The 22,139-nt window shown below is 46.1% G+C and overlaps 2 protein-coding genes across 5 annotated transcripts; one reads left to right on the forward strand and one right to left on the reverse strand.

The window, feature by feature from the left end:
• Positions 1-3,347: 3,347 nt before the first annotated feature.
• On the forward strand, positions 3,348-12,303 carry stap2a (signal transducing adaptor family member 2a). Of its 2 annotated transcripts, XM_048988940.1 has the most exons (14): positions 3,348-3,647; positions 3,947-4,060; positions 6,172-6,243; positions 6,480-6,599; positions 6,758-6,814; positions 7,667-7,824; positions 8,558-8,689; positions 8,846-8,915; positions 9,952-10,054; positions 10,775-10,873; positions 11,038-11,184; positions 11,295-11,366; positions 11,487-11,606; positions 11,821-12,303. In XM_048988940.1, the coding sequence occupies exons 2-14, from the start codon at positions 3,959-3,961 to the stop codon at positions 11,871-11,873; spliced, it is 1,305 nt and encodes a 434-aa protein (XP_048844897.1). In that variant the 5' UTR covers positions 3,348-3,647; positions 3,947-3,958; the 3' UTR covers positions 11,874-12,303. The 2 variants fall into 2 exon arrangements, with proteins under 2 accessions (XP_048844897.1, XP_048844898.1); XM_048988941.1 differs by lacking the exon at positions 3,348-3,647 and having other exon boundaries at positions 3,668-4,060.
• Positions 12,304-12,665: 362 nt separating this feature from the next.
• Positions 12,666-20,982, reverse strand: LOC125716527 (fibronectin type III and SPRY domain-containing protein 1-like). 3 transcript variants are annotated; one of them, XM_048988937.1, is made up of 13 exons: positions 20,830-20,982; positions 19,546-19,641; positions 18,559-18,690; positions 18,175-18,276; positions 17,790-17,812; positions 16,913-17,034; positions 16,504-16,713; positions 15,509-15,607; positions 15,129-15,276; positions 14,962-15,041; positions 14,514-14,765; positions 14,071-14,159; positions 12,666-13,987 (listed from the first exon to the last, which is right to left on the reverse strand). In XM_048988937.1, the coding sequence occupies exons 1-13, from the start codon at positions 20,842-20,844 to the stop codon at positions 13,877-13,879; spliced, it is 1,479 nt and encodes a 492-aa protein (XP_048844894.1). In that variant the 5' UTR covers positions 20,845-20,982; the 3' UTR covers positions 12,666-13,876. The 3 variants fall into 3 exon arrangements, with proteins under 3 accessions (XP_048844894.1, XP_048844895.1, XP_048844893.1); XM_048988938.1 differs by lacking the exon at positions 17,790-17,812 and having other exon boundaries at positions 16,913-17,057; XM_048988936.1 differs by having other exon boundaries at positions 14,962-15,276.
• Between the last annotated feature and the right edge of the window lie 1,157 nt (positions 20,983-22,139).

Raw genomic sequence — 22,139 nt, forward strand, 5'->3', positions numbered from 1 at the left:
CATTCAGGAGAAGGATTCAAACCCGCCCCCCCCGCTCCCCCCCCCTTGTGTAGGCATGAGGCAACAGTGCGATCCACTGTGCCATCCAACAGAAGTCCTTAAACGTTAAGACTTAAATACAGTGTGTTCTCTTTATGCAAGCTTAAGATGTCACAAATTGCATAGTTACACTACTTTAACACTTTCTTTGAATGGTGTATAAAATATGCGAATATCCAAAATTTCGAATGTGCATTTGTTAGTAGAAAGCAACTCTTGCGTAAATCAAGGGGCCCTTACAAGTGAAATTGCCTTGAACGGGTGGAATTCACACCGCTGCATAGTGAGGTAAGGGTGTGACCCCGCCCTGTGACACTGACTGGTACCGGCAGCGATTTGTAACGTTGGCTCCTCGCTTCCCCCCAAGCCATGTACTCGTAGTGCTTTTCTGTCTTGGATCGGATGCCGCCTGGGCGCCCACATCATTTTTCTGGAAATTACCCCTCATCACAACGATGAGCAGGCCGGTGGGAAGCCTGCAGAACTGGAGCGAAGACAGCGAGTTCAGGGGGAATGCCATTCAGCTTCACGGCAGCTATAAAATAACGTTCACATAGCTGTACCTGTCACAGGATAATATGCTGCGTAGCTGTCTTATTTTTATAGTGAATTGGCTGACGTGGGGAGACAAGACACTTGGCTTGTGGTGTGGGTAGGGCTCTAAAAAGGTAATCCAAACAATGTCTCAGGCAGAAAGCAAGTATAACAGGTCTAATCGGGATACAGATTAGATATTACCGGGGTTGTCAACTTCGATCAGCTGTCTGGAGTGAGATTTTCAATTAGAGGCAAGCCTGCACATACAATATATTGCTGAAAGTATTGGGACACCCCTGCAAATCATTGAATTCAGGTGTTTCAATCACTTCCATAGCCATGGGTGTATGAAATCAAGCACCTAGGTAAGCAGACTGCTTCTACAAACATTTGCGAAAGAATGGATCACTCTCAGGAGCTCGGTGAACTCGAGCGCGGGTACCGTGACACGATGCCACCTGTGCAATAAGTCCATTTGTGAAATTTCCTTGCTACTAAACATTTCAGGCCGCTGAAAATCACAGAGTGGGGACAAACGCATGCTGAGGTGCACAGTGTGCAGAAGTCGCCAACTGTCTGCAGAGTCAATGGCTACAGACCTCCAGACTTTATGTGGCCTTCAGATTAGCTCAAGCACAGTGCAAAGAGAACTTCATGGAATGGGTTTCTATGGCTGAGCAGCTGCATCCAAGCCTTATATAAGTGCAATGCAAAGCGCCGGATGCAGTGGTGTAATCCACGCTGTCACTTGACTCTAGCACAGTGGAGATGTGTTCTCTGGAGTGACGAATCAAGCTTCTCTGTCTGACAATCCAATGGATCAGTCTGGGTTTGGCGGTTGCCAAGAGAATGGTACTTGTTGGACTGCATTGTGCCAGGTGTTGTGCCAAGTTTGGTGGAGGGGGGATTATGGTGTGGGGTTGTTTTTCAGGGGTTAGTTCCAGTGAAAGGAACTCTTAATGCTGCAGCATTCAAAGCCATTTGGGAAATTTCATGCTCCCAACATTGTGGGAACAGTTTGGCCCCTTTCATGGTCCAACATGACTGCACACCAGTGCACAAAGCAAGGTCCATGGATGAGCGAATCTGGTGTGGAGGAACTTGACTGGCCTGCACAGAGCCCTGACCTCAACCCGATGGAGCACCTTTGGGATGAATTAGAGCAGAGACTGCGAGTGAGGCCTTCTCATCCAACATCACAAATGCTCTCCTGGAAGAATGGTCAAAAATTCCCATAATCACACTCCTAAACCTTGTGGACAGCCTTTACAGAAGAGCTGAAGCTGTTATAGCTGCAAAGGTGGGCCACCGCCATATTAAAGCCTATGCATTAAGAATGGGATGTCATTAAAGTTCATGAGTGTGTAAAGGCAGGTGTCCCAATACTTTTGGTGTACATGCATACGCAGTTACATATATGTAACAGTTTTATTACCTTGTAAATAGTCTGTAGGATTTGCAAACTACCCCAATGCTTTTGATGTAGCTAAGTTTTGGTTTATAATGGAATGACATAGATTTGACGTAAGATTTCTTGCGTGAGAGTCTGAAAGCGTGAGTGCATGATAGTCGGAAACCCTGTATTACAATTGTTTTATATAATTTATTAAAGCAATTGTGAAGGAATTTAGCTGCATCATTTGAAAAGAGTGCCGTCGGTCAATGGCTTCAGGAAGGAGAAATTTCATCACCAGCATATTCTAGTTTCTCAGTGACCCTGGCCAGGATGAGTGGCTAGAAGATGGAGGGAAGGATGGATGGATATTTTCTTTTCCAATACAAAGTGTTTGCACTCTATGACCTGTATTTGGTGGTGGAATGGTAAGTTGAAATCACTCTTTCGCAAACCGCAAACTCAGTTTTCCTGTGTAGCCATTTCATACCCATTTCCCGAATGAGTCAGATTCCATTTCATCGAACAAAGTAGCTCTTTGCAAAGCCCCCAGTCCTGAGTGTTTTGCTCTTTCACTGTTCTGCTGTGTCTGGTCGCTGGCGAATTTTGCTGTGTGACTTCGAGCATTGCAGTCCCAGTGGCTACACAATCTTCATCAATCATTTGTCCTTAGACGATTTGTCCTTTTGAAGAACCTTAATTTCAACGACCATCCCTCTCTTTCTAGAATGCGAAAAAAAACGACAGAACCGACACATACCTATTTATACCTATATGTTTTCTCTAAATACCCATGGATGCCTGTTTAGCAATTTAATATCTAAATATATGTGATTTCCACCGATTTCTTACACATAGGCCTAGTTTAGGTAATATTTTAGGTAATAATTTTAATTAAATTTTAATATTTGTATACTGTCTTTCCCCAATTAACTTCTGAAATATTTACCAGACCTCCGAGGTAATCAATAAATAAGTTGACATAAACTCAATTGCTATTCAAATCCTGAAACTGTCGTAACAGGTGCACGTTCCGACCTGCCCTCACAATTTCCTAGCCCTCAGTTGTAGCGCCGCCATGAGGCGGACAAAATAGCACACCCCCTCCCTACCCTCCCCTTTTCAATCTTCAAAAGGTTCCTGCATTAATATGATAATAAAACAGATAATCCTGCCTGTCATTAAAGTTCAGATTCGTTAAGCACATCTGGTATTTTTTCCAGGACCAGTGGAAATGCTGTGTGTATATATGTATGTATTTGTGTAACTGCATTACCATGACTTATAGATGGTACACTTTTTTATTTATAAAGCTTTTTCGCATGTTAGCATTAAAAATAGGCAAATTGATCTATACAGTCTATAGAATGCAACAGCCTGATGGCGGGGACGGATCTTCCGTAGCCCAGAGTGGATGGCCAATCGCCTATTACTGTGGGCGTGAGGTTCCCGCAAACACAAGCCGAGAGTGACGGATCCCCGAGCCGCTCAGATTACTACATCTTAAACAATAATCTTATTGCCAGCTTTTCGAAAAATTCTCCTGACACCTTCGATCGGCATGAAGACCACCACCGGCAAGGAGCGACGCCCGAACAGTGAAAAAATCCCGGTTTAGGTTTAGAATTGGGACACTTCCAGATTGCGGTATCACCATTCATTAAAACGCAACTGAAAGGCAAGACGCCGCAGATTGTCTTAGCCGTGAATCCGTTTGGCTGGAAATCACGCTACGGCATTCCCTGCCAGTTCATTTAACGCATGCACTGGCAATAAATGCAGCTTTTCTGGATTATGCACAATTGTTAATTATTCCGTGATTAACTTTTCCTGTAAAGCATGCTTACGGTGACATGTGGAATTGAGAGGGAGGAGAAATGCATTGCATTTAATTGCACAGAATCTGCGTGGTTTCCCGGTGAAATGTTATCTATGAGACCCACTTCTCACTGCTGCTCTTTGTCCCACCGCTGCTAGCTTGCGACCCTCATGGCGTCTACACCTTCAAAGCAGCGAGCCGGGCGGACCAGAGCACAGCTGCCGGCGTGCTACTACGAAGGGTACCTTGAGAAGAGGGCACACAAAGAAAAGGTACGGAGCATACGCCTCTGCCATTACGCCAGTCACTTCCATGCAATAAGACCGTATTGTCGGAGAACTCCTAGCTACCTTGTCTTGAATGAATTTTGCATGAATTAATCCAGACATCAAATCCCTTCACACACCTTCCCTGTCCTATGCAAGATCCCGTTATATAAGACAGATGTGGCAACTGACTGCAAACACCGTGCGAACCACAATGCAAGGAAATGACTCCAGACACCTCTAGTGAGAATCAGGCGTGCAGTTAATCTCATTATGAATCATAAGTATTATTCGCGCAAGACTGTCCAGCTAAGAAAAGCATACGATTCATTTCCAGTCCTCCCACGTCCAAAGACCTTAAGTTAACCCCGAGTTTTTTTCCCCTGTATTTTGATTCTTCAAATAACTATGAATTCTGACTGATTGAACAGTCGAACAGAAACCATATTACTGCAGCTTCACACGAACAGTCTGATGCTAAGGCATAAAATTGCGGGAGGGGGGATGTCAGTGCGGACCAGCAGCAGGTTTCGCAAGTTATTTTATTCGTATATGTACTGTACTTAGGAGCGTCTGATATGACATATAATAATATAAAGCCACACGGGAATTACTTTGCTCAGTCTAGAGCTGATTTCCTTTCCTGCCAAATCGTATAGACGTCTGGAGGCTTGTCATTCATTGTATAGTTCAATTTAGAGTGACAAGCAACGCCGATGTCAAAGTATGAATTGTTTAATACCCGTTGTCTGTCAGTTAATTTATACCTAGATATTGAAATATTTTGGTGGTTGCACATTCTTGCAATCTACCGTTTAAATTGCCAACTACCGATGGACAGGTAGAGTTTAATACACGTCTGAAAAATAATCACGGAGAGATGCGGCATCTTATTCCGATTATAAAGCATATCTATAGGCCCTGCCTGCGTGCTTTTAACGCGTTAGGGTAGGAAACAGATTTATAGATCGCAATTAGTATAAGCTTCTGAAATACAGGAAACTGGTTATATCTGAACTATTTATCAATGCTTCCTTTCACGTAAGTATGGATATTCAGTATATTGTATTTTTGTATTCCGAAGTGTGGTATGTCGATGTGTGGGAAACAATGCCGGTGTTTTTAATTACATGCCGTTCGCGTCCTCTCCTGAATAAGAGGCTGCTCAGGCAGACTGACAGACAATGCGGTGCTCAGCTGGTGCGATCGGAGTTTGCTGGCTGTCTCGGGACACAATGGACCATCTGTCCTGGTCTGGACTATTCCGTATGGTAGATGGGTGCGTGTAGAGGGAGGGACAGGGAGGAGCAATTAACTGAACATTTGTAATTAGGGTGGGTAGTGGGGGTGTCACTTGTAATGAGTTTGGACTTCATGTCCCAGATGAGGTACGATGCAACTCAGCTGCTCATCTCCCAATCAATCCTCATAGAAATGGACCCAGGGGGGCTGCATCCCCCCCCCCCCCTTAGCTTGCTATTCATGGCCTTTTCCCTCTCTGACATGGAGTACCTCATTGACATCTGGCAGATATCACCAAACCATATTTCTATACTTTTTAACAAATTCTATTTACCAAAAGTAAATATGAAAACTATGCTGCTTTAAAGACATTTCTTTACACAACAAACATCCATCCATTTTCTGCAACCACTCATCCTATTCAGGGCCACCAGGGGCCCGGAGCCTATCCTGGAGGTTATGGCCAAAAGGCAGATAACCCAGGATGGGGTACCAACCCATCACAGGGCACCAACCCATCACAGGGCACCAACCCATCACAGGGCACACTCGAATACACACCATTCATCACACACTCACACACCTACACGCAATTTGGTAACTCCAGTTTTTGTCAGTATGTTTTTGGACTGTGGGGGGAGAAGACCCCACGACGACACATGGAACCTGTGTGGAGCCTCGAACCCACGTCCCAGAGATGTGAGGCGACAGTGCTGACCTCCACATCACTGTGCCTCCCTGCACAACAAACAGCGCGATATATACGAAATCTAACTGTGACGTGTAGTGGTACGGAATAACACGGCAGAGCTGCATTAGTACGCTGCACTAGGTGATTTGTTGCTGTCCTGTCTCGTTTCTCTCTGTGTGCACAGGTGTCACAGCGGCTGTGGACCTGCCTGTGTGGCAATGCTCTGTACTTCTTTAACAGCACCAAGGACAGTGCTGTGAGTGTCAACTGTGCCTGTCTATGATAAAAGGGACGGAGATGCTCTGGTAACATTCAAAAGGAGCAGGAGCTTAAAAATCCCTACAAACCTTTGTGTCTGTGTTACACACACACACCCAAACAAACTTTAGTGTCTGTGTCAGTCTCTGTGTTAATACTGTAAGCAAACAAACTAAGCGTCTCCCACTTGGGCGTGTGTGTGCGTCTGTCTGTCTGTGTATGTCGCACGAACAGTATGCAGAGAAACTCGACCTGAGTGGTTTCATTTCCCTGACGGATGATGACAGCAGAGGCCGAAACCTGGAGGCAGCAAGGCTGACCCTGCGTCTACGGAGCGGGGAGGTCACACTGACGGTGAGGGTGCGGGGGACAGGGCCGTGCTGAGGTCACCAGGCTGCTCCTGGTTTCTTTGGACACATCAGCATTCTGCGGTACAGTAGCGCGAGAGAGTGTCGCAGCATTAGCTGTGTTACTGCAGCACTCTAAGGTGTGACTTTCTGCACCCCACCCAGGCTCCCAGTCTGGAGGCCCGTGAGCTGTGGAAGGGCTTCATCTACTCTGTGGTGGAGGTTAGTAATGTTACCATTAAGTCCCTGCCTGCTTTCTGAGTTATTTCCTGAGCATTTCTATGCCATTCTGTAAGAATCTATGAATACATTCACGACGCATTATAATGCATTCATAAAGCATTATAAACATCTATATTTATAAAAAGGCATAACACATTATAGCCATGCTTATTATGCATTATGAATATAGTGCATTATAGATGAGAGCTTTATTACCCTATTTCCATTCATTTTATGAATGCAGCTCGGCATTAATCAAGACGAATTGATTAATTAAGATGAAAGAAAATGATATAATAGATGAAAGTTAAGTTTAAAATTTTCTTTTTTGAAAAACCACTGATGAAACTGGATTTGTTGAGGAATATTATTTAATGATAAAACATTCATTGCTCATAATTTTTTCATAATAATTTGCATATTGATGTTATTAGAAGATGGCTGCATAATAGATTACAAGGTATCTATAACGTATTATAGATCACAGCTTTAAGTAAAGTGTTACCACTTTTCCTGACCATATTTAATAGTATCGAAACATTAATCAACGCTGTCCCTTCTGGGCTCAGACCATAGTGAAGTAATCGTCTTATTCCTCATCATCTACTTTGTTTTTTATGTTTACTGGAGCTGTTGTTGAAAGACAACGACGGCACCTGTAGGCTTGGCATGTTTTCCGCCCTTCCATAGCCTAGTTGCTGATTTTGGTCAAGGTCGCCGGGCTGCCTGGAGCCCATCGCAGAGAGCATATGGCGCATCCTGCATGCCATGACAGTGTAATTTGTTTGTGTTGTGTGAGGTTTAACCTTGAAGGTGGTTCTGAAGCTCTCGCTGGTTCTCTCTTCTTCCCAGTTGTCTGTGCCCAGCTCCTTAAACCTGCTTCCGGGTCAACTTTACATGCTGAAGGAGGTAGTGGAACGAGAAAGGGAAAGGCGGAGACGCAAGCCACCGCCAACCCACCCTGCCCCGGCCGTGCCTCTCTACCTCCCCCTAGTGGGGGAAATACCCGCGTGAGTTTAACCCCCTGCAGACTGAGCAGGGGAAATGAGAGACCGTTTTCTCAGCTCACTGGCGAGTCACGAAGATGGCAGACGAAGGAGTGAAAGCGTTTCCACACCCCAAGCCTGAAGCACACGCCAGGAAAAAGGCTGATGCTGATGGCCAGGCTTCGGCGTGAAAGAAAGAACGTGTGAAATAAAGCGTTTATTTTATTTAATGTTGACGGCAGCACTGATGAATAAAAAAAAAGCTGCAGCCAGTTCGTGCTTTAATGGGTACGGCAGCTTTGTACTGGGGGTAGATTTTAAATGGTCCAAAAATACATAAGAAAAATGCACAGTGGTCGGCAATAACTATATACAGTTACAAAACGTCTATCAGCTTGGTGTCGATCCCTAATTTACACCTTAACAACACAGTACACTTTTTAGTTACGTAAGAAAGAATATTTGGGATATGCAATGTCATCATCCAAGTGCATGCTTAAATATTGTATCAGACATATCGGAAAATTTATTTTGCTGTACAGCCAGTACTGACAGAGGGGGGTTTATATATATATATATATATATATATATATATATATATATATATATAATATATGCTTAAACACGCCACCTTGTGTAATACTGAAGTCCCCAACAAGGAATAAGTGAAAGTGAAGCGTGTCGACACCCGTGCAGGAAGCCGCATGCAGGAGTGGTGAAGGCTGCGGCGTGTGACCAGCGGGTGACTCTCCTGCAGGTGCTTCCAGGCCGTGTCCAGGACCGAAGCAGAGGTGCTTCTGGAGAGGCACCCGGACTGCGGGAACCTTCTGCTGCGGCCGGGGAGGGACGGCTCGTCCCTGGCCGTCACCACCCGCCAGGACCTCCACGGGTAACCCCCCCCCCCCCCCCCCGAGCCGGTCTTGGTCCCATCACCAGCCGCCTGCATTAATTATTCCAGTCCAGAGAAGACTGATTACAGGTAGCGACTCTTACAGGTATCAGATTAACCTGTTGCGGCTGAAGTTATGTTCTCCATCCTGTCCAGGTCAGTTTTCAGACACTATCGAGTTACGCAGAAACAAGATGGCGGATATTTGATTGAAGTGGAGAATCCAGTAAGTACTTTCTGTGAATGTGTGTGTGTGTGTGTGTGTGTGTGTGTGTGGGGGGGGGGGGGAGATCATCCATTCATTGGGAAGCATCTTGTTGCCTTTCCTCCCATTCAGTGTTGCTTAAGTACCCCTACAGTCATGGGCATAAATGACGGGGGGGGTTGTGACTCCCTCAATAATCATAACAGGACAATACAACCCCCCCCCCCCCCCCCCAAATAATCATATTGTCATGATATATGGGTGGGACGCCCTTGCCTACTGTACAGTAAATTTGAAAATTTCTTACTTAAAATATGTTTTGTACTTTGATTTTTTGATGTTTGTCTATTCATGCGATCATTTTACATTTTGAAATCATTTTACAGCATCCTGGCTAACCTTCTGGCGTGCCTCATCACTGCACAGAAATGACCGAGATTGTTTTCGAGGGTCCTTCGAAAAGCTTATCTTAAGTGGTGCTTTATAGTGCTGTTCATCTTACATTTGTCGTAGTGGAAAATCTGCAAGTGGAAAATCTAAACTGTGCAGTTTGTCTCTAATGTTCTGCGTGACATAGATGCTCCTCGCTTTATGATGGTCCGACTGACGAAATGCCGCCTTCACAATGGTGCGATAGCGAGGTGCATTTGGTAGTCAGCTTTGAATTTCGATCTGTCCCCGGACTAGCTATACGGCGTGCGATACTCTCTACTGATGCCAGGTGATGGCGGCATCCACCCAGCCCCGATTCCAGTCTCTGTAGTGATCGTGAGCGCAAAGATCTCGTACACTGTTTAGCGAAGTATCGTACAGTTTTTTTCCCTGTTTAATTTAACCATATAAAGTATTCATTTTTTTTAATTTACTTATTTATCATATCGTATTCATATTCGGCTTGTGAAATTTTCCACTTCTGGCAGAGTCATCGGGACGTAGCCGCTTTGTAAGTCGAGTAGCATCAGTATTTCTACCCAGTCTTTAGATAAAGGCCCTCACCGGCCACCTCTGTTCCTTCACCCCCCTTACCCCCCATCCTCCTGCTCCTCCTCTCCGGCAGATTCCCTGTGCCACTCTGCACGATGTCATCGACCGTCTGGTGGAGAAGACGGCTGGAACGCTGCAGCCTTTCCTGTTGGAGGAGCCGTATGAGGGAAACATCAGTGAGACCTGCACTCTGACACAAAGCAGCAGCGTAAAACATACTCACACACACAAACAAACATGAACATCAGTGAGACCTATACTCTTGACATAAAGCAGCAGCGTAAAACATACTCACACACACAAACAAACATGAACATCAGTGAGACCTGCACTCTGGCACAAAGCAGCAGCGTAAAACATACTCACACACACAAACAAACACGAACATCAGTGAGACCCGCGCACTCGAACAAACCAGCAGAATAACTCTCAAACGCGCAGCATGCACTCGCGCACGCAGAACACACATGCACACGAAGATAGGCACACAAACTGTTCTGAACAAACTGCATCCACCTAAGCATTCTCATTCGCACAAGTTCATGTGCCCAGATCTCCTTCCTGTGACAGTCCACAAACAGCACACGTGTAATTATGCACACAAGTGAATGTGCTGGGCGCTGATCCTCCAGCTCACCATCACTAATCCGCTTACACCTTGTAGCATCCAATAACGTAATAACTACCAATAATGTCATTACTTTTTGTGGAAATTGTAACAAGTTATTACAGTATTGGTTCAAGAAGTGTTACATTATTGGCCAGTCATTACCTTATCGACTTCTGTGATTCTTTTTATTAAGAATGGAAGTATTTGTACTTGGCAGTTATTACTCTGTTGGCAGTTATTACATCACTGGCTTATACTCGGCCTCCTTTCAAACGCCCCACTGCAGCCTTCGTGAAGTCAAACGATGAAAACGGCGAAAGAAGCCTGCATCAAACCTTCCAATCACCCCAGCACTGCACAGTGCCGGCACTGCCCCCCAAACCAGGTGAGTCACCCATGACACCCCAAGCACACATCTTCTGGTCAGTCTTTCCTATAAACCGATCTTAAAACGGCGAGGTAATTAGAGGCACTTATACAGACCTGGCTGTTATCACACTACGCTCGTTCACCATCCCATGCTCGCGTGCTGCATGCTCACCCGTGCAGGATCTCTCCATGATCACTGGTTCCACCTGGTGCCAACAGAAGAACATGAGGAAAACGTCTACCTGAATGAACCGTGTGGCCTCCGCCGGGCCAGCTCTGTACCCCCCCCATCTGGACTGGAGCCCCCTGCACTGCCTCCCAAACCAGGTGGGTCCCACCTTGCTTCTGTCAACCCGCCATTTAATTTTGTTTCCCCAAATACAAATCTGTGCAGCTTTTTCCCCTTCTTTATTGAGTTGTGTGATTGGTTGTTTCAGGGAGGAAAGGCTTCCCCCGGCGGAATAACTCCTCTCCTGGCCCCCCCAAGGAGCGTTTCTGCAGTGAGGCTGGTAAACCTCACTTTCTATCTCTCTAGGTCTTGTTCATAAATGATGATAAATGACACAGCACTCTAACACCCCCCTGACGCACCCTGATACCTGACCTCCTCAAATCTTCTGACTCGCCAGGAGTTGACAAGAGAGCTCTGAAACCACTGCCCCCACCCCCAGACTCCGAAGCGCCAGATGCCTCAGAGGCTGATGGCCAACTGAGGCAGATGAGCCTGGTGCCAGACTCGGTAGCCCAAGGTGAGCGATGTTGTCACCCAGCAACCATATGGTTTGTGTCATTCACCTAGATGTCGGAGTCACAGCTGCCGGATGCTCAGAATTGCACTTGATATGCTAGTTACAGGAGCTGTGTTTATTTATTCATTCATTCTTTCTTTCTCTAGATGAATGCACTGTGTGCAGGTGCTGAGGGGCCTGACCCACCTCTTGTGTGTTTGCTCTTACCCCACAGCAGTAACAGAGGAGCTCAAGCTGAAACTGGAGCTGAGACGAACCAATCAGTAGTGATCTCTCTGGAGAAGTCTGGCCAATCAGGAGGAACCCTGAAGAAACCCAGCCAACTGACGCCGACGACCTCCCCTTCTGAAAACAGCCAATAACGTTGCACTGATCAAGAGGCAGCTTCTCCCAGATCCCAGCCACGCGGGTGGCCAGCTGCTGTGAAAGTCCTTCGACAGAAGTCAGCGCACTGGCTGCTCATTACTGCCCCCTACAGGCACCGCATCAACACCTTAGGAAAGAGCCCCAAGCCAGCATGGAGTGGTGAATTCTTTATTTTGCACATTAAATGATACAGATCATTTCAAAGGCTCATAGGATTATGTGACGTCCCTCCCCAGTGTTATTCTGTTTCTCTGCGTGAGGCGCTCTGCATTGCCACACAGTCTCTCCTTAGCAGAGAAGCCCGTTGCTGTTGTATGTACTGTGAATTAAAGGATGCATTCAGTAGACTGATCCTCACTGAGAATATATGTATGTGTATGTGTGTGTGTGTGTGTGCACGCTCCCTCTGAGTCATTCGGTGTATGTTTAAGCCAGCCATGGGCTGGAGTAGCATCCCTGCCCTAGAATACATCCTACACATACCAGCCAGGGACAGTAATTTGCAGTAATGCAAAGAAAATGCATCAGAAGCCACCCACCCTTTCATTTTACACCATGTTGGTGCCACTACTCTCCCAGCCCCCCCAAGAATTAAATGAGAGATCACATTTCTGCTCCCTAAACATTCTCCTCTGGCTGTTTCCTTTAATAACACATTTGTGCACCAACAGACAGAATGAAACACTCACTCGATCCTATTCTACCTGCCAGACGGCGAGGCAGCACCATTCTCGTTTACTTTATTGACAAAAGCAGCCAGTGCAAAAACCTCAATAGTCCAGGAGATTCTTGCAGTACATTTCAAACAGGTTTTATGGACAGCTGAGACGGCTTACAGTGGTGTGGATTAGAATCGGTACCACTACCTTTACCAGTATGTAATTCAGTCCAATTCACGTTAACTGAAACCAGTGAATAATATTCAAGTAAAACTTGGGAATGGTTTCGAAAAATGGCTTTCTGACTACAGAAATTGGACTGAGAATATGCAGTCAGGAAAAGGGTATACAGTTTTATTCCCCAATGGTACAAACAATCTATTCCTGTGTCTTAAAAGGTACATTTACCTACAGCTATGGAACAATTAGCAGACCCTTGAGGGTACAAGCCCCAGTGACAAATTACCTACAAATTGGTACTTTTTTTCTGACAATGTGATTGACTCAATTTTCAACTAACATTTTAATAGTTTGTTCTGAGCCTAAATTCTCACTCCAAGACTAAAATACAAATTCCTATTTAATTCTTTTAATCAAATTTGAAACAATTGCATTCTAATACACTGCCCCCCATACCAGTGTGTTTCATATAGTACAGTTATATTAACCAGCACACATACATAGTACAGTGCAACATATCCCCGCCCCAGTGCTGACAGAGATCCCAGCTGGTCTAGTCGGCTTCACCGCCTGCTGCAGAAGTCCTCAGTGAAGCTTGGAGGAGCAGCAGCTTTCTGCTGCTTAAAGTACGTTTGTGCCCGGGCTGGAATTAAGGAGTTATTTCTGCTGAAGCTTTGCAATGCGCTGGCTTGCTAAGGAGTGAGTTTAGACATTTAGGGGTGTGGTAACCAGGGCAACGTTCTAGTGAGCCAGGTGTGGATCTAGAGGTAAAGGATGGCATCTCGACAGAGTCAGAAGTAACACCATGACATGCCAGGTGAATGACCCACCTGAGAGATGATTCGATGACACTGAAAGGCACAGGAAGAGTGCACAAAACAGGAAGGGGTGGAGTTTATACTGGGGGGGGGCATGGCACCATGTTTCTCTGGCTCTTTGGGAGAGATCATGGGAGATTTGGAAAAAGCTCGGTTCAGCCTGCCAGGGCGGGGGGGTGGGTGTGCGTACCCTAAACCCCACCTGATCCAGATGAGGGTGGGGCTCTGCTCAGCTGGTGGCTATGGGCTAGCCAAGGCTGGCACTGGAGCTACTGGTGGCGCTGTTCCTCTTCTGCCCGCTTTGCACTACAGTAGGCACCTGTAGGCCCATCTGCACTGTGAAGCTCCCATTCCACACCTGCAGGGGGCGACAGAGATCCATATGAGGACGGGCACCCCCGGAATATCTCAGTCAGCTCGCCTGCCCATGTCTCAGCTCACCATGAAGGCCGGGACCACAGGCTGTGGGAACTTGGTCCTGAAGGTGTGGATCAGCTGCTTGGTTTTGGCATTGTAGAAGGACAGCACCCCTACAGGAGAGACGCAGAAGGTCCAGCCCGCAAGGGCGGCACCCAAACTATCAGTGTTATCCTCTCGATTAACATTTACCAACAAAACCAAGAACCAGATGCTGCTAGAACAGCAATCTACTCCCAGGACGATACAGTGCGTCTGCAAATACTTTTCAGTCATTGCTGTATCAAAATGTATTAATCACCACGAAATAAATGTTGCAAAAAGAAATTTTTATGCATGTTTGTTAAGTGGTTCAGCAACTAGGTCTTTGGAGAAACTTCTGATCCAGACAAATCAAAACTACTTCTTCAAGGTTGAAAACAGAATAGTACTGATTGGGCTGCTGTTCTGTGGTGTGCAGGCCCTACCCTCCTCATAAGCGCAGAAGATGCCAATGCGATCTGGTACTGGACAGTCCAGGGTTCTGGCCTTGTTGTTGTGCTTGGCGGTGAAGCTCTGCTGGAGCCAGTTGTTTAGGTGGAGGCACCAGGATGCTGCGGTCTTGCCCAGCTGGTCAAATCGGCCTAATGAGCGGAGGGCCACGCCCACCGCCAGCGCCTTGCTTTCCCGGTCGAACCACACCTCCCAGTACTGTTGACCTGCGTCGATTGCAGTGTCGCCTGTAGGGGGCGAAGTGGTTAAGCGACGAGACTCGCCACCAAAAAGCAAACCAACTGCTGTACCCACAGGTAACACGTTATCCTAACAGTTCAAAAACAGGAGTACAGATGTTGGTGTTATAAGTACAGGCACTGAGCGAGTAACCCCACAGCACTGCATGCGCTGCAGGTCGGCCAATCAGCGGAGGCCACGCACCCAGCACGGTGTAGGACTCCGCCGTGAATCGGTCCCGGCCTCCCCGTGCCGTGGGGAGCTTCTTTGGTGACATCGTGGTCCTGGATGGGCAGGAAGGCATCGAAATTGTGTTAGACACCAACACACACACACACTGCACCCCCCTCCCCCACCACCTCTCTACGGACCTCGCTGGGGAATGCATAGGTGAGTTGGTTCGGTTCTTGTCTTTGCGGATGTCCTGCACCTTCCCTCCGCTGCTGTCCCACTCCACGGACTGGTCCTCCACACGCAGATTCTGATGGGCCGAAGCAGCGTCCAGCTTGAAGTTGAAGGCTGGGGGGGGGGGGGGGGTACAATTACATCCACCCAATAACTTCATTTAACTCCCTTAGAACCAGAACAGACTATTTCTCCAAAGTGTATAGAGTTACCACAGTCAAAGCAGCAGTGTCATTTTTGGACCCACACCTGTAGACGCATAATAGTTGAATGCCTCTCACTCATCTCGCAGTACGTCATGCATTGGACCACACACACAGCGCCCCCTAGCGGCAGGAGAGCTCACCGTGCGTTTCCAGGTTCACCGGCTCTGAGAACTCCCCGGCCACCGCCTTGTTGCATGCTTTCACACGGAAAGTGATGTACTGGGTGTCAAAGCGAAGGCCTGGAAACCCACACACACACACACACACACACACACACACACACACACACACACACACACACACACACACACACAGAGGTTTGTATATATACCAGTTACAGATTTTTTTTATTCCACGTTGTGGGGAAATCTGGTCCCCACAACGAAATAATTACAAACACACACACACCATGTATGTCAAACAGACACCTCGCTGGTTAACCATCTCCGACTGAGCTGCCGTGTTGCCTACCAGCTGGGCATGCTCTGGGCTCAATAACCAACGGCTCGGGTTAGGAAGCGGCCCTCCCTTCAGCCATTACCACAGGAACTGCAGGCGTCTGTACTTTACCTGATCATAGGCCTGGGTAACTGCCTGAATCTAGGTCTGTTTGTGGGGGTGTAACATGAGATCTGAGACCCCAGCAGGACCGAAAAGGGAATCAATTACAAAGAGCAAATTAAGTATTAATAACTAGCTAATTAATTACCAATTTAATTCAGGGCTGGACATGGACATCAGGCACCAAGGACAAGTCACATGACAAAGCCATTCCTGCAATGGTGCCCTATCACCAATTTAATATTAAACTGCTTTACGTTTCATATAAGTTAATGGCTTCCCCTTGTCTTGAAGCAAAGCATCTTTTCTTTGCTACTTCTTTACAGTTTTTTAGCCCCTTCTCTGCCCCAGTGGTGTCACATGCTTCTGTCTGTCATCCCAACTTTACTTTCATGTTAATGCCTAAATTTTATATCTTTAACGTCTGAAATATGAGGAGGACTATTTCAGCACTGGGACGAAATTATTCCTAAGGAAATGGGGGAACTTCTATCACGCCACAAACACAGAGTTTGGAAGTTCTGGAAGAGCTGGAGTTTGCATTTGTTTTGTTATCTCTTTGTGGGGGTGTTACCTGTGAGTGTGTGTTCCATTTGACGGATGTCCTCCACGACCATCCAGGGGTGGTCCTCCCTCGCGCGGGGCGGGCCTTCGTGGTTGGTGCGCCGGTACTCCAGGATGTAGTGCTCGATTTTGTCGTCGTGCTCCGGGAGCTCCCACATCACGGTCACAGTATTGTCACACACCCTGCATTCAGACACCAGGATCTCTGGCGTGCCGGGGACTGTGGGACAGAGCATGGGATTCTGGGTGACCATGTGGCTCTCTGTCACACGAGACTCGGAAAAGCTCTACGTCCCGTGGCACCGGCAGCGAGATGCATGTGCCACAGGATGCACAGAGAATGCCAGGTCGGTGGCTGGAAGTGGTTAGGAGACAAGACAGCGAAACAGGAAATGAGCGAGGGAACTGTGCAGTCAGACCTGGCAGGAATTTCAGTGCCTGCAGCGTCTTCCTCTCTTGATTAAAGTCGACCATCATGTGACTCATATTGTCGCTGACCTTGGCCTTTAGGGACAGGCGGAAGGCAGGGGCCATCGTCACGCTGTATACATAAACACACACAGGCTGTAACACCAATTAGCGTGATACTGCCACGGCACACCATGCACTACAGTACAGAACCACAATAATCAAAAATCAAAATCGTGTAAACCACTACAGACTATACGCACACAACAGCTGCTAGACCTTGCATGCAGATGGAGCACAGAAGACAGCAAGACACAAAAACTCAAACTAAAGAGGAACTCAAATGCAAAGCAAACCCCATTTAGAGCTCACACAAACACAGCAAGTTGCTAATGAGAAAGTACGTGATGAGTATGTGATGAGTATGTGATGAGTATGTGATGAGTACGTGATGAGTACGTGATGAGTACGTGATGAGTACGTGATGAGTACGTGATGAGTAGTTTCTTTATATTCTCCAGATCAACCAGAGGTGACAAATTGCCCTGTGTGGCAAAGCACTCAATACCCAGGACTAATAAACTACAGAACTCCCCATCTACCCCAGTTCCATTACTGATTCAAACCAGGATTTTTCTCAGCTAGAAATAATAAGAAATATAAACCAGCGCCACCCCACAAAGATAGTCACCCGCATCTCCAGTCAGCAGGTCATGAAATCAGGGCTCAAAAGCAGGCCCAAGCTGAGTGAACCTTGTGATACATTTAACAAAAAGCATCTTCCACCCCTGAGGAGATCTGAACAACTACAGGTAAAAAAAAAAAGACAAGAGCACACATGGGATAAGCGTGCTAGGATGCTACAGCGCGTGGACGACACTACAGTACCTATCCTTAATCTCTTTGGCCGCCTGGAAACAGGAAAAGGCAGAGGGACGAGACAGACGCGGGACAGGGAGGAGTCAGAAGAGAGAAAGGGGTGAGTCGAGTGGAGGACTGTGTCCAAACACACACAGGTAACATGAGCCAGGCCATCCTTCCTGGCGAGGGGTTTAGTTTCAGTGGAGGTAACTCTGACTGTAAAGCTGGCTGGAAGCTGGTTAGAGTTACATCATCATTGCATTAAGCTAACATGGGAAAAAAAACATATGTGCTTGATACTGGTCATCTTTAACAGTGTATTTTAATTGGCACAAAAGGCATGTTTTATTGAATAATTTTTTAAAAAAGTTTTATCTGCATACTTGTATTGCAACAGAAAAACACAGCCCACCTGGTTGAAGCCGTCGGTCTCGGAAGAGCACAGCGCCTGATTGGCCAACTCAAGTAGCTCCTCCGAGCTCTCCAGAGCTTTGGTGCAGGCGGTCAGCTGACTCTGATGCATTTTGGGAAACAAAAAGTCTGTCTGTGCTGTTTTCATCCCTTTTTTCTCTTGTATCCCCAAATTTCCATTTAATATTCCTTGAAATTAACAGAAGTTACTTGCTCAGACTAGAATCAAATGTGTTGTAATGGAACTGTTTCATCTGAAGATTTCTACACTGCATTCACAAGTAAAAATTCGCCTCGTCTTTTGTCACCGTGCCAACTTCTGATTTATATGCAGGTTCTTCCCTGTTCCTCAGCCCTATGGACATGACAACTCAAGGACTCTCACCTGCAGCTCGTAGATTCGGCTGGCCCTCTCCTGCTTGATACTGGTCACCATGCTCTCCTTCTGCTCATCCAGTACTGCATACAGGGAGCTGAACTCCGACTCGAGGTCCTCCTGCACGCGGCTAGAATTGGACTGGGGCAGGCAGGGAGATGAGGTGAGGTCAGATGAGTGAATGAGATGTTCAGATGTGGCACAACCTCGGCTCACCACGCAAACATTTTGAAGACAAAAACAAACTCTCCGATTTGTTTTACATGAAGTTTTGGATAAACCTTTTACTAATGACTAACTTAATGACTTACAATGATCACCAATGACCAGAGATTTTTTTTCCTCTGTAGAGGATATTAAGCCTTTGCTCACACATCTTATACTGCACGTGTCATTCGGAGTCCTGTTGTTCCTTATTGAGGACATTTAGGGCTTTATGATGACATCATATGGGGGGGGTGTGACCTTGCAACTTTCTCTCCCTGTCAAATCAGAATTTTTTATCAATGTAAAAAAAAATGTAAAAAATCTCCAATGTTTGTAGGATATGGTGCCTCTAGCTTTCTCAGTGACACACAGGACATATTTAGCTCTACCATGAGTGCAGATAAACAGCGATGTGCATTCGCATGCAAGATGGCTCCCATATCCTCTCTGAAACAATGCCAAATAGGGGCCACAAGCTGCAGACTGCTTTATACCAGCACAACCCCCGTATGACAGACACTTCCTGGAACATGCTGGTTGACGTCCACTGTGAGCAATCAACTGCACAAAGCTGCCAGAGTTTAAGACAGGGGGAAACCAGCAGCGCTGATCACATGCACCGACTATGATGATACCACCCTCTTCATGTCCTGATCGATGCAGGATAGATAGATCAGATAATAGATAAATGTGATCAAATATCTTCTCTCTGACTGAGGGATATGAAAACTGCCAGCGTATCACCAGCTCTCATGAACTCTCTGGCGACTGGTGTTCAGAACTTTTTACCTCTAGATTTTTCAGGCTCTGTTTCAGGCAACAGATGAAGTTCTGGATCTCCTCATTCTTCAGTGCCAGGGTGGTGGAAATCTTTCTCAGAGTCTCCTGGAATAACACACGGGCCCGGGGGGGGGGCAAAAAGCACTTAACACGGTTCACAGAAAACTCCAAGGAAATACAACATTAGCATCTGCTCAGTTTCTTGATTTATTTCGAAGTTATTAAACAACCAAAACAATTTTGATCGAGCAATTGAATCTTCCAGAAATTTAGTGCTATCCTATATAGCGCTAAAAAGCTGATGAAATATACATTATTTAAATGGTCCCAACCATCTTTTGAGAACAGAGCAGTGCAAGAGCCACTATACAACTTTACTCAAACATCAGGATTTAAGTTTGACATCTGCATAGGCATCACAGTTAAGGCACCCGTCATTCAGCAGAAGTAACCATCCCATTCAGTGAGATGCATCAAGGCATCAGCCAGGCGAGGGGGGGGGGTGGATTTCTCAGTTAACTGGGTTAACTTAAGCTAGAACTCATGACAGTCCAATAAGACTAAGCAAAGAGGATTCCTACTGGACAATCATTACTTCTAGCTTAAGTTACCCCAGTTAACTGAGACATCTTGCTTCGTGGAACATCCCCAGCGATTAAAATGAAGGAAAAAGCAACACGCCCAGATAGCCTCAAACACTCAGTCTCTCAGACTGTCTGGCATAAAGCCGTGGTTCGGGAGTCCTTGCGGTTCAAAACCAGGCCTCTTTTGACATATCAGCATAGGGGGACGAACAGACCTATCTACACTCCACCCTAATTTCATTCTGCCCGTGCTGTGTTGCTGATCCCGTGTTGCTGGCGGTAAATGCATCCCCTTGATCACAGGAAGGTATTCGGCTGAAAGACTGAGATCCTATTTCTGTTCTACCTGATCTCCAGAGAGACTGTCCAAAGTCAGGTGTGGCTCGCAGGCACGTATGAACCGAGAGCTGGGGGCTTCGGGCAATGAAAGGCACAATGGTGGGCTACCGCCGCAGAAATGCCCGCCTCGGTTGCAAAATAACACGGCGATGCTGTCACTTAGCGCCGGGATGCATCCATTCCAAAACACATACACAAGCACTCATTGTGAATCACAAACAGATCCTTTCACAGGACGCTAGGCTACACGATAGTGATGTAAGGGAACATGCAGGCAATAACATCACTCTCACGCTCCTACTTAGACTATCTCTATCTTTGTGCAAGGAAAACAGCCGTCCATACGCAGCGGACTCGGAAGACACTTTACCTTCTGATCTCCCATATCTCCGGACTGCCGCCCCGGTTCCAGAGGCTTGATAATTCGAATACCTTTACTAGTAATCCCCTGTCCGCCTTGACTTAAACAGTTAACCCGGTGAGCACTGATGCTTAGATATTTCACATTGCTACGCCCGGGCCCTTTGCGTGCGCGTTACGTAAATTCAGGAAACGTAAACTGGAACGATGGGAAATGGAGTTTAGTGACGGAATGACGGAATACCGCCGCGTATTACTAAATGTCCTGATGTACAAGTGTCCTTTAATTTGAACAAAAGCATTTTAGGAAAAATCTATGCATGGAAGGTGCAGTACTAGTCAAAACTTTGAGTACACTACTAGAAACTATGTTTTTTTTCGAAAAAGTTTTCTTAAAATACTTAAAAACGAAAGAATTCAATAAACCTGTAAGTACCATACACAACAAATATGAGGCGCCAAAGTAGCATTTAATCTTGCTTTTGTAACAATAGCCACTATTTTCTTTGATAACTGCTTCAGGAACAGAAGGCATTTAGGTAAAAATCAGTACAAAAATTATCCACCATGTCTTCTCAGTCTTCTGCAAGAATTCCCTGATATTTAGAGTGTGTGTGTGTTACTTTGCTCTTACTTTTCTTCACACCAAAAAATTACTTTCTACCAAAAACATTCCCTGATGGAGTCACGTGCCACTGAAGTATGCTGTGACAGTCATCCTATTTGAGACTGGCTTGAATTTGGTAAAGATCACCAACTCTGTCATCTGCAAAGGCAACCTTAGACCATTGCACTGCCTCTTCTGTGCCTGACGGTAAGGAAAATTAAGCAAGTTGACATAAAACTTGCTTTTATTGCAGTGTCTCTACTGCTGAACAAGACGTCAGTATTGAGGTCCTAGTGAAATGTTATATGAAACATGTACCATGTACAGTGAGGTCAACACATGAGTACATCACAACGGATGGGTGACATAAGGGGACATGAAGACATGTCAGGTATCACTATTTTAAACTGGCTTCCATCATCAGCTAGAGGTGGACAGGAAACACTCTGTGTTCAGGTGCATTGTGGGTATGTACAAGGCTGACATAGATACTGACATCTGGGCATATGCTGGATAGGAAATCACAGGGTGGTCTGTTACACACACACACACACACCCATGTTGGTATACCTATCTAAATAGGGACCTTCCATCCCAATCACGAAGACCTTAACCCCCACCCAGACCAAACCATAAGTTCCATAATCACAGATTAAAAAAAAAAAAAAAGGTTATTCAAATGGCGACCTGAAAAATGTCCCAAAAAGTAAGGA

The sequence above is a fragment of the Brienomyrus brachyistius genome, chromosome 21, assembly GCF_023856365.1.
Source record: "Brienomyrus brachyistius isolate T26 chromosome 21, BBRACH_0.4, whole genome shotgun sequence".
In the NCBI taxonomy this organism is placed as follows: Eukaryota; Metazoa; Chordata; class Actinopteri; order Osteoglossiformes; family Mormyridae; genus Brienomyrus; species Brienomyrus brachyistius.